The sequence below is a fragment of the Geospiza fortis genome, unplaced genomic scaffold, assembly GCF_000277835.1.
Source record: "Geospiza fortis unplaced genomic scaffold, GeoFor_1.0 scaffold112, whole genome shotgun sequence".
NCBI classification, from domain to species: Eukaryota; Metazoa; Chordata; class Aves; order Passeriformes; family Thraupidae; genus Geospiza; species Geospiza fortis.
Window position 1 is genome coordinate 10,890,905 of NW_005054298.1, and position 12,168 is coordinate 10,903,072.

The 12,168-nt window shown below is 43.9% G+C and overlaps 1 protein-coding gene across 4 annotated transcripts in view; it reads right to left on the reverse strand.

Annotated features, from left to right (window-relative positions):
* The window catches only part of MRAS (muscle RAS oncogene homolog), a 37,794-nt gene extending 25,774 nt beyond the window's left edge, over nucleotides 1-12,020 (reverse strand). Inside the window, exons 1-5 of one of the 4 annotated variants that reach the window (XM_031056696.1) lie at nucleotides 11,224-11,694; nucleotides 10,787-10,961; nucleotides 10,482-10,634; nucleotides 10,173-10,269; nucleotides 9,830-9,903 (exon numbers count right to left, since the gene is read on the reverse strand). In XM_031056696.1, coding sequence (XP_030912556.1) covers nucleotides 9,830-9,903; nucleotides 10,173-10,269; nucleotides 10,482-10,622 — 312 coding nt within the window. In that variant the 5' untranslated portion in view covers nucleotides 10,623-10,634; nucleotides 10,787-10,961; nucleotides 11,224-11,694. Of the gene's footprint in view, nucleotides 1-9,829; nucleotides 9,904-10,172; nucleotides 10,270-10,481; nucleotides 10,635-10,786; nucleotides 11,065-11,223; nucleotides 11,695-11,982 lie in introns of those variants that run through there. The other 3 variants (XM_031056699.1, XM_031056707.1, XM_005415775.2) reach the window with 3 other exon arrangements.
* Between the last annotated feature and the right edge of the window lie 148 nt (nucleotides 12,021-12,168).

A 12,168-nucleotide genomic window follows, 5' to 3' on the forward strand; every position in this document is an offset into this window, starting at 1 on the left:
TTTCCCTGCTATTCTCCTTCTGCTCTGTGCCAGCCTGGACAAGCCATCCTGGTGGCAACCACACACCTTGACATTCAAACCAGTGGGCAACTGGCCAAACCACCCCTGAGGAACAGGGTTTACCCTTGCATGACTCAAGCCCACTCTCCTATCAAGTGCCTTCACCCTGCCAGCACTGGAGAGAAGCATCCCATGAGAATACCCCTCAGAAGAGAGGTACCAGGGCCCCAGCTGGTGCTGCTCAGTACCTGCACTTTGTTGTTGAATGCCTAAGTTACATCCCAGGTGTCGTGACTGGATGAATCCATAGAGCAGCAGCTGAAAATCAACACATCTTTGAAAGCACCCTGTAAGTCAGCTGACCCAATTTTACACCCCCTGTGGCCACCCCTCACCCTCCAGTTTCAGCAGAGATCTGCATCAGGATACCCTAATTCTGGTTCCTTCTACACTCAGCCTAAATTCTCTGCCTTGACTCTTAAGTCATTCAACTTGCAGCCATGTGGGAGGGTATATATGTACATTCATTAACACTTCCATTATGCCCCGTGGTTTGGCAGGTGGTGCTGCATTATGGATTTAAACAGTGCCAGCAAGTGAATCTACAGCACTTCACTGGATTAGCATGTGATGGGAAATCATACCTCAAAAGTGTTCTGCATTCTCGTGAAGCAGCTCTGATGAACAAGGCAACAGCAGGGCTCCAGCCACCACTACACTGTGCAATCACATCAGAAATTCACCCACAACTTCAGGGAAAGATAAACCCCCTCAAAACTCAATTACCATTGCATGGAGAAAAAAAAAAAAAGAAAAAGAAGAAGAAAGCAATAGCAGATTCTCTTGCCAGTTAAAGGAAAAAGAGAGGCACACCCGCTTCTGCCACAAAGCATCTTTCACACACACCAAACAATAACATCTGCTTTTGCACTATAAGCTGTTTTCACATGGGAGAAATACACCACACCTGGTTATACTCATTTCAGCAGTCAGCTTTCAAGGTACTCAGTGCTCCACGCCCAACATGATGCCTTCTTCTGTCTTATTATCAGGCTGACACTGACAGATGTGCAGAAATTGCACAGTCAGATTCCCTGAGGGGATGCTGTCCCAGAGGAATGAGAAGATGTGCTGGGCTGCAGAGCAATACAGGCAGTGAACACATCTCTGAGTCTTGGCAACAGGGCCAGTAAGGACCTTGTATGGGACAAGAGGATAAACATCACTTAAACACTGGTATCACCACACTGCTTGTCACTTTCTGGGGCTGGAGCACACTCACCTTTCCTTCACTGTGAGTGGTACTAGAGTGTCACTGGACACTGCAGCTGTTGCTGAGTGGTTCAGAGCTCCTAGCAGTGTACAGAACTTTGCTTTGCCTGAGCAGTGGGAAGGGTCACTTCACAGGTAAGGCCACGCATGAACCAAATACAGCAAAGTAACCGGACAAAGTTTCTGTGTCTAGACTATTGAGGTAAATCAAGAGCTACCTTCAAACACGAATCCCTGGTCCTTCATTAGCTCTTCCAAATAATTGCTTTGGTTCAATTACTCTGCTCTCCTTCTCCTGTTCCAAACTCAGAAGGATCTGAGCAAGGAAACATGTTCAATCTTCCAAAGACCTCAGCTGAGAAATTCCAAAGGAATATTTCGGTTCTGCCCTAAGACCCATTTTTAATTTCCATCCACCACACAGGTCTGAAGTACAGCTACCAAGTCAAGACACCAAGGTCTCTTAAAACCAGTGGGATGCAGCATTATGTTGCTCTAGCCTTAGGGTAGATCTCATATGCCATTCCTATGCATGTACAGTGCCATTATTTTTAAACACCAAGCAAAGAGATTATGGATTAGCCTTAGTCTTGGCAATCCATGTACATCTCTGATTTGCATCGTATTTTACATACCAGACTCACAGAAACAGCAAAAAATTTGGATTTGACCCTTCCTTCTTTGTACTGCAAGGTTCACTGCAAGGGACACAGACCCTAACACAGAGTTATCCTCTTATACTTCAGCATCTTCAATGACAATTCAGACTACAAATTTTAAATAAAACACAGCTATAGATATTGGTTTTTATATCAACCTAGTGAGTGATAATATAACATAGGGTGATTTAACCTGATGGAATCTTGACACATGCCTGCATATAAAAATATCTCTATTAAAATCACAGATAGAGACAGCATGGATGGCAGTCACTTGAAAAAAAATAAAATAAATAAAGCCCCAAAGCATTAAGGCCTTGTAAGGGACAAGATTACTTTCATCCTGCCACAGCATGTTTCAATTTAACCACTGCATCTCTCAGCACTTTTGGTTCATATTCTTTTACCACATAGAGACACAAGTTTGGTATACGCCCAGCCTTAGGAAGGGGAAATGGTATTTTGGGTCACCAGTTCCACCCACCCATTCACTCAACAAGGCTTTTGAAGTGCACCAGTCCCAAACAGGAGCCAGAATACATTAGCCTGGGGTCAGGAGGGCTTGGAGAGCCTGAGGCTGGGAGACATTTCAGGAGTTTTTTGGGTCCAAGTGGCTTTGTCAGCAAGTCCCTCATGTCCTGCTGCCCACAAGGACACCCTGCCCAGGGCTGCTGGCATGTCTGCCCCAACCATGGACCCTAGCAGGCATTTCTTCAGCCCTTTTGTCATTGCCTTGAAGGTGGCAGTCCTCCAATCAGTGCCTAAGTTCAGCAGCTCTTCACTGCTCTGGCTGAGACAGCTCATCTTTGTCCCTTCTCACCTCTCAGCTATGCCAGTTCATCTTCACCGGTCTTCCCAAGCCCACATGAACTGCAGCTCCTGTTACTTTGCTCTATTCTCTTTTACCCCAAATCAGAGAGAGAGCTGCTCCCAGAGTTTTGTGCAGTAGAAAGATTTATTCTTATGCTGCACAAAACCAAACAGATGCTTCGACACAGGATATGCCCGAAAACACAATTTTTCTGCTTTGCTTCGACAGCCTAGCATTTATTTCCATATTCTTGTGAGGCTGGTATGTAAACAACAGAGAGTAACTTGCTGTGCTCAGGAGACCTTAAAATAAGAGCCCTATTTCTCTGTCCTCCTGGATCCAGTAAGTCATCCTCCTGAGGTTCAAGGAGTTTCTGGAACTCATAATTCAAAAATCCATGGAATAAAAACAGGGTTGCTGGAGATCTTTACCAACAGAAAAGTAGGTTGAAACTGTTCTGTTATTTAATAATTCAAATCCCAGTTGCCTAATTAAACAGGCTTGCTCCATTGCAAAAAGAATAAGGAATTATATATTCTCTTAGCTAACTTGGCCGATTAACATGAAAGCCTTTTCATGCTCCACAGGCGTTTGGTCCAAGGAAAACTTTTGAAAACAGACTTCATACTCCACAAGTATGAAGTCATGTAACAAAACCCTTGCTGCTCACAGGACTAGGGTGATGCAGCATCTTGTCAGCATCCTTGTGCTTTCTGGAGCTATTTTGCAGGATGCACAGAAGAAGCAATGCCCAGCAGAGCATCTTAACAGAGCATTCAGTATCTCTTTGGACCTGCCCAAAGCTCAAGAAAAGCAAATGGTCCACACAGTTCCTCATGCCTGACATAGTCCCTGTTTGCAGATTAGATCTGAAAGCAGACACAGCATGTGGAGGAAACAGAAGTCTCTCTCAAAGCACTCTGCCCTTGAGCTACAGAATATTTTCTTAGGGAAGTGCTGCAAGTACTTATTCAAGTCCACCTCATCCTACAGCTGATCACAACCTCTGGATGCTTGAATTCCAAGCTATAATCCTTCCCCAGCTACCACCAAGGTCTCTTCAGGTGAAGTGCACAGAGTGGGCTCAGGCAATACCTGCCTTCTTGTCCAAGAGCAGCTGTGCCAGATGCATGCAGGTACCTTAACAGCGAGACCATGCACTATTCTGAGAGCTACAACAGCAGTGTTTGACCTTGCACTGCTGCACAAAAACAATTCACAACAGCTGAGGGTTTTTCCAGAGCACTGGCGCATGTCTCCTCCTGTTCCAAGGTTAGTTAGGGATTCTTGTCCCTACGAAACACCAGCAGCCACCAAACCAGCCTCAGTCTGCAACTGCAGTCAGCAGCAAGCACTACTGAGCCAAAGGGATTCCTTGAGTGATCTACCCCTCCCAGTTCATCACCCTGCAGCTCTGTGGATGCCCTTATCACTCTTTCTGGGATTGAGTGCTTGGGTATTGAATAACATCTTCCAAAGAGTCCTGCTTTACAGACATATATGTTCCCTACCCAGCAAGTGTTGCACTTAGGCTGGGGACACCAATACTTCCATAGCAAGTATTACACAAGACATCAGCTACGTATTTTCTGAAGATCACAATCTCTACTAAACTACCAGCTGTCTATGCAGACCACTCAAAAGCTATCTGGGTATGCTAAGTACAGATGACAGACCTGATAATAGTGTCTGAATGTGACCAAGAGATTAAATTCCATCTGCATCCTGTTACTTTTGTCATTTGGTACCCCTTCAGAGTGACTGTTTCAACAGCCAACTAGTAAAGAGCTTGTATCACAAGATCACATGTTTACAGGAAAAAAATCCTTTAAATGCTTTCTTGGAGTCACCAGGTACCTGAAGGCATGCTACAGTGGTGTTTTAGTAGTTCTTTAAGTGGGAAGGCCAGTTCAAGAAAAAAGTGGCAGTGATTCCCACTACCCCTACTGATCCCACTACTGATGTCCATTAACATCCTTTTAATCTGAAATGGGTGGATCTTTGTTCCAGCTATTACCTATCATCTGTTGCTCACCATGAGGCTTAGTGCTTCCAGCAAAAGAGCAAAGAGCAGATCCCTATTCAAAAGCCTTTCAACCCCTCTTATATTTGCAAGATGTACAAGTATTTGTTTCCATAAACCAGAGCATGACTTGCCCTGGAAAACAGAACAGGCTGCAATAGTGTACCACTCAAAACTATATCCAAGGAAGATTAAACACATTCATTTTCATACTGATATGACCAATTCTTTAAAAAAAAAACCAAACAAAAAAATCACAAGAAAACAAAATAAAAGTCCAATAAAGCTGAAGATTTCAATTTAATAATTATTTTTTGCTCACTTAAAAACCTCCTCCTTCCAATAAGTGGATTACACAGAGGATCTGCAGAGCCTCTTGCTGTTGCCAAATCTGCATTTTTTGGACACATGGTGCTGTCAGGGTTTGTTCACAGAGTCCCCCTCCATATCCCATTGTTGGCTCACCCACCAATGAAATCCTGATCCCAGTCCTCCCCATAGCTGTGACAGGAGCTGAGGCATGCTGGCAAGCAGACTCTTGGAAAGCTGAATTCACTGGCACTCTCAATCAAGTCGCAATTTCATTAAAGAACTTTTAAATAAAACAAACTCCAACATTTGCACTTCATAATTAAGTGGAATCCAACTGAATTAGTGTCAAGACATGGCGTAAGTGAAAGCATCTGAACCCTGGCATCCCTGTGACCCTAGCCAGCTCTGAAAGGAAAGCTCCAGCAGCTTGTACCACAGCAGACCGTGACACCACATCTCCTTGAGAGTGCAGGAGAAGCTGAGACCTGCCAGGCTCTGCCCGCTCCCATTCAGCGCACAGGTACCCATTCCTATGGTGCTGCAGGCATGACTGGGAGGCACAGCAACATTCCTGCCCTGGCAGCAAGCCAGGAGTGACTTCCCAGTGGCAGAGTAATAACCACTGGGAGCAAGTCAAGCTCCTGCCTGAGCCCAGGGAAGCCGGCAGCACGGAGAGCCGCCGGGTTTCCCAAGAGGAATATTTCACTGTAACCCACACACAGTACATGACATGGGCCCCGAGCAAGGCACTGCATGACTTACAGCTGACTTCAGCAGGCTTTAGTTTGATCCATAAATCCTCTAGACACTTCACAAGAATGTTGCTCAACTCCCACTGCCTTCAGCCTCACAAGAGGTAGACATAAATACTTAGCATTAGCATAGCTCCCCATGACTCATTTTTTCTCCTTTTTAAATATAGCATCCTATATATGTGGATACATTCTGAGCAATAAAACTCACATTGTTACTGTTCATCATGCAACCATAACAAAAAATTCCTCCTGCCAGCTTTGGACAACTTCCTTCACCAAACTCCAAGCACTGGTGACCCTCACATGGCTGAGATGGAGCAGTGGAAGCTCTCCTCCATCAGGGAACCCAGGCAGCACAGGGACTCAGCACTGTGGCAGCAGATGTGGAGCTGGGCAGGAGGCTCCATCATCAACCCAGCCACTCATATCAACTTTATTCAGAGGAGCACAGCTGGCTCTGGGCACAGGAAGATATGCCAGAGAGGAACATAGTTTCAGTAGCTGAGAAGCAGCCTGTGCCAACCTTGGGGAAGCCACTCACTGAAGAAGTGGTGGTGGAGGCATCTCTAGCTGGGGGATGCTCCCCACTCTTCACCTTCCCCAGACACACATCACCTCCCTCCCTCCATCACCAGGCTTGAGCTTTCTTCCTTAGAAAAGCCAAACACACATTGTCTAGCCAAGCAAATGCCACAAGCTGCTTCAGAAGCACAGAGGAAGAATCAGATGGGAAAAGCATGGACCAGAGCTTGCTGATTTTCATGGGAATTAAGACTGCTGGAGCACCCTTCTGTCTGTCCTGCTGCAGACTTTCTTGTGTGATCAATCCCTGATGCTGTGCTTAGGTTTACTGAATACTTCAGTTCCCTAGCTGTACAAATGAGATAAATAGCAGGTCCCTATCTCACAGGTATGCTGCAAAATAAATAGATTTTGCATTACAAGTGTTACAGGAATGCTTTAAAACTTGCACAAGTATCAAGACTAATCCATCACTGCTCATAAAGAACCCTAGGACTGATAGCAAATGAAAATCTTACCTACACAAACATTAGAGTATGCAAGACTGTTTTCTTAGTTTATCTCCTTCTGCTGATAACCATGTTTGCCCCAGTGACTTGAACTGCTCTAGTCACAAGCTGTTTAAGTGCACCAAATCCTGTCTAGAGAAATACATGCTTTGCTCTGTCTACAACAACAGCTGAGACATCAGTCATCCTCTCAGCTGTCCTAAAGACATAGCTGAAAATGCATGCCCATATCCATCCTGCTGTCAGGTGACTGAAAAGTACACTTTTACCTCTTAGACCTCTCTAGTAAGATTACCCATGAGAATTTATTTACCACAGTATTTTTCTAATTGTTTCTCCAACACTCTTATTTAATATCTGAAATAAGTGGAGTGGCAGAGCTGCCGCTCTCATCCTAGAAACTAGCATTTTAAAGACAAGATAAACAGAACCCTTCGCTTAAAACTTCCAGGAGTGTGTGTAGCTTAAAAAGCTAATTGCTTTTTAAAATAATGACTAAGACTCTCAGGAATCTAACTCCCAAAGTCACACAGGTAGTTTTGAATATGTTACCCTTTCAAAGTAATTATGCCATCAAAGTTCCAGTTAAGAGCTGATGAGCGTTACTAATATATGCTGATGAGAGAGCCTGAATGTGAAAGACCTTCTTGGTTTATTTACACTTCAGTAAATCAGAAAGCACACCAAAACTTATTTTCACATACAAGAGTAACAGACCTGCCCACAGGGATATTTAAGGAGGTTAACCCACAGCCCAGGGAGCAGGTTTACTGTAAACTGCCTGCAAGCTGATGCTGTCGTTCTTGTTTTCACTGGAGATGATAGAAACTTGGAGCAGCTGTTTGGACTTCAGCGGACTAGCACCAGTCACTACATAAAAGAGTGGTCTGGCCCATTACCTGAATCACTACAAGTCACCATTCAGATGCAAAATAGTCCCCAGGCACCTCAGTGACATTTATCTCTAGACCAAGAACTAGGCAGATGCAGTCAAGAGCTGGGATGAAGAAAGAATAAACCATTTTTACCACCTTGTATAAAGTTATATATTTGGTACAACATTCTTTGCAGAAGCATACCTTCTCAAAGAGAAGGCAAGGCAGGCATTGTGTTATTTGGGAGGTGAAAGAGTGCCAGCAGCTTTTTAAGCTGCACTATAGTAGAACAAAGTACAAGAAAGTAGTTGAAGATTTTACTCTTGAGCCTACCAATGTCAAACAAATTCCAAGGTTAACAAAATGTAGCCAAAAATTAATATGTAAATTGTACAAGCACTGAACATTTCTGCTGGTCAGTTCTGGCCAGAAAAGAAGTAGCAGGAAGGGGAATCCCATCAAGACTGTCTCAGATACTTAGATGCCTTCTGAAGTATCTCAGCTATATTTATAGTCCCAACACACCCCACAAAGAAATAACTTCTACTACCCCATTTTAGAAAGAAAAGTGGACTTAATGAAAGGCAGGTTCATTGGTACCTGTAAGAGTTGCTGACCTTAGCCTACCTACCTTTGGCCAGGTTGTGACAGAGAAAGTACCTGGGGGCAGTTTCCCATCCCTTCACCTAGCTCCAGGAATTGGGTGGGTATCTCAGATGGAACCTATCTGCCTGTGCAACAGAAAGCACCACTCACTGGAAAAGCAGTGTCTGAAGCAGTAAAACTGCAGGAGAGTCAGTAATGAGTACTATAAGTAAAGCAAATTACTCAAAAATATTGTTAACCTCCCCCAACCCTGTCCCTACCCCTTCCCTCAATCGTTATTTCAGGAGACATATTTTTGTACAATTATTTCATTATCTAATGGCAAACTGGCTGCCTATTCTATCTCTATGCAAGATTTCCATATATATTACTCTTCCACTGACATTTTCTCACACATACACATGCACAGATCAGCAATTGCTCCACTACATTCTCAAACAGAGAATAAAAGAGCCATAAATCTTGAAAAAAACAGAGTATGCCAAAAAATTCAGCATCTGAAGTTACAGCTGCTCATTTATCCTCTGTTCAGAAAGAGCCAGTCTTGGCTTATTGCAGATATTTTTGAAGTAGACAGTGTTGCTCTAGATTTACTTTGGATACAGACACTCAGGATGTGACCCACTGGAGCACTGGAACTTTGTTTCCCCGCAGAGAAAAACACAGCCAGTGACATTCAAGTAGAACAGGAAGGCTGTTCTTCCCTCCCCAGTATCTTCCCTCAAGCACCCCTGTAAGCAAGAACAGGAGAAAGAAGCAACAAGTCCACCAAGGAGTGGGCTAATGTTCCTCCCATCTGCCAGTCCCACGCTCATTCTGTTTTCACTTGGACCAAATCCTCCCAAGCCTTCTGCTTTATACCTCGTTAAATTTGGGTGCTTCATACCACAAAAATAGTGTCATCCATCTTTGCAAGGTTACTTTCAAGGCACATTTCCATATCTTTTAACACCATTGTCTTCCTCAGCCCCACATTGGAAGCCGGAAAATTAATTCCTTATTTTTCACATTAAATCTGTCCCCTGAATCCCAATCTACTTATTTATGACAGTAAAAGCTTATACAAACACCTCCACCATGCAAAAACAGTCCCCTCTTCATTCCTGTGGATTCATGTTAATATTCTGCACCTCCGGAATCTGAAGTGGTCCCTGCATTGAGAGCTGCACGTTCCCATGATGAGGTGCAATCCCCCCTAACTCCCCCTGTGCAGGTAAGAGAGGTAAAGGGATGAGTGGTCATGGAGAAGTTACAATGCTGAGGCAAAAGCAGCTCCACAAAGTGTAGGGACACTGGCTGAAGGCCCTGCATGGCTCCAAAGGCTGAGCAAGTCTGAAGCAAGGAGCCACCAGAAGTGACAGCTTAGCTGAAGCAGTGACAAACAAATAAACCAGGCAAAACCAAATTATTAAGACTGGTCAAGCTGAAGTCTGGAGCCTAAAACTTTTACAGGTCATACTGATTCATCCTAATGAACTGACTCACCTGGAGCCAGTAGGGATGCCAGGCTTGGCAGCTGTGAGTAGAGGTTCTTGGCTTGAATCCAGCTACAAAAAGGACTTCACACCCAAGGAAGGAAGATAAAAATGAAAAGGCAGAATTGAATAAAGCTTAACAGTTTTCCTCAAGGAGCCTTCTAGAATTAAGAGAAGGGAGTAGAGCTCCTGCTCAAATGTTGTCAGCCCAGAAACACCACTAGGAGTACATGGAGTAGCTAATGGGCCAGAGAGGACTCGGGTACAGGACACTGCAGTTAAAGAGGAGCCTAAGAAACCCCAGCACAATGACAACAACAATGAATCATCACATCCATTTTTCCTATACCCACCTGCCTTACATTGCCTTTGCCAATTACAATAGCAGCTCATGTGCAGGACTCGTCGTCCTCCTCCTTCCAGTCCCCAAATGCCATTTCTCCACCAGAGCTAAAAAAATATGCGGGGAGAAGGAAGAAAGTCTTCTCTAACCACCTTCTGATACAATGTTATTCCTCCCTAATGTTAGCCTCAGTCCCAGGTTAAGAAAAGAACATCCAATGCAACACATACCAAAAAGTTCCCCCACAAAGAACGCAAGTTTAGTTTCTGCAATTCTTATCATTCTCTGCAAAAAAAATAGAGCTTGTGAAAACACCCACCGAAAACTTCAATAAATAGAACTGTCTCTCAGATAATTTCTGAAAAGATGTGCTGGGCCAGCTCTGACCCAGCTGCTCTCGTTCAGGAGTGATGCTGATGAGGAGTTTGGCCCTCTGCAATCTGGGTATACATTCTATCATATCAGATATTTCCTGGAATGGAGGAGCAAAATCAAAGAAAGACAAATTGATGCAGAACTACAACATGAAGCTATTCAAACCTATTTTCTACATACACTATTATTTTTAAGGAGATGCTGTCAGCTTGGTATTTTGAGACTCAAATATCTGGAAAGAAATCTTACCTCTCAGGCAGTCTGAAGCTCCACTATAGAGAGTTTTTCTTTAAAGCTGTTACTTCGTGCAATTTCCTTGCCACACCCCTTGTTCTTTCTCTTATCTTTCTCCTAGCCTTTCTTAAATTAACAGACCCCGGTTTTGCAAATCCATTTTAACACATTCAGAGCAAGAGACAAGTACCTTTCATAAAGAAAAATAACAGTTTTAGGCATTTGAAATGCATGTCTCTTATGCAAAAAGAGCCAGAGCTAACCAGATAATTTCAGAGTGAGAACTCAGAAAGCACATCTCTAGCTGATACAACTATGAAGTTGATTCACTTTTCTTAACATCAACTCTTGTATGAACAACAGTTTCCAGGTAAGATGTACATAAACATTTGCAGTCAATAGCATCCCTTTAAGCCTGCCAATAAAATCCAAACTCAGACGATTTAAGCTACCTGAGGACTTGGTGTCTTAGATTTTCATATTTCTGTGGCATTACTGGAGATCAGTGCCAGCTGACAGTGCTGAAGGGTTGCAGTTCCCTGCGTTGGGAAAAAGCCTCATGCCGGGGTCAAGGCTCCCCTGCGCGCTTAGCTCTTCCAAGAAAAGCCCTGTCTCCACTCGGACCTGCTGGTGCGAAGTCCCAATTTGTTGCACGACAAGGAGAGTCACTGGAGCAGAGAGTGCAGGATGCTTGAGAGTGATCCACTCGAGGTCTAACACTTGTTCCTCAGCTTGCAGCCAGCGTGGCTTTATTTTAGTTTCTCTCTGTCTAGGAAGCAGGGCTTTATACATTGTTTCTAGGGCTCTTGAGCCATTGATTAAAGTAAATAAGCAAACAAAAAACCTACAAGTTTTCTTTCTAATCCCCAGCAATCCCAATCACAAGGTCTGAAAAATCCTTGTCCTATCTGTGGATCAGTTTGTTCTCTTAAAGCAGAAAGTATAAAAGCAAAGTAAAAGTAAAGTAAAACCAGAAAAAAAAAAACAAAAAACAAAAAACAAAACAAAGAACCAAAACCAACCAAACCCAAACCCGTACCTCCTCCTCCTCCTTTCTCTGTAATTGAAGATAGCATCTCTATCCTTCTAAAAGTTATGGAAGCTTATACGAAGTACTCAGTGATCCAAGAGCAATTTTCATGTAAGATAAGAATCCTCGCTATATCCAGATCACATCCAAACACACCCGGGGTAGGAAAGTAAAACAATACCGTGACTCTGAATCTGCGGTGGGGGGAACAACCCCTGAGACAAGCAAAACCCAACAAACCCTCAACTTACAAAGATCTTCCATTACGCCGCGTAACTCAGAGCGATCCCCCTCCCCAGCGCTCACCCCGGAGCGGACACGGACCGCACGGCGTTCCGACCATTGCACCACACATTCCCCCTCCCCG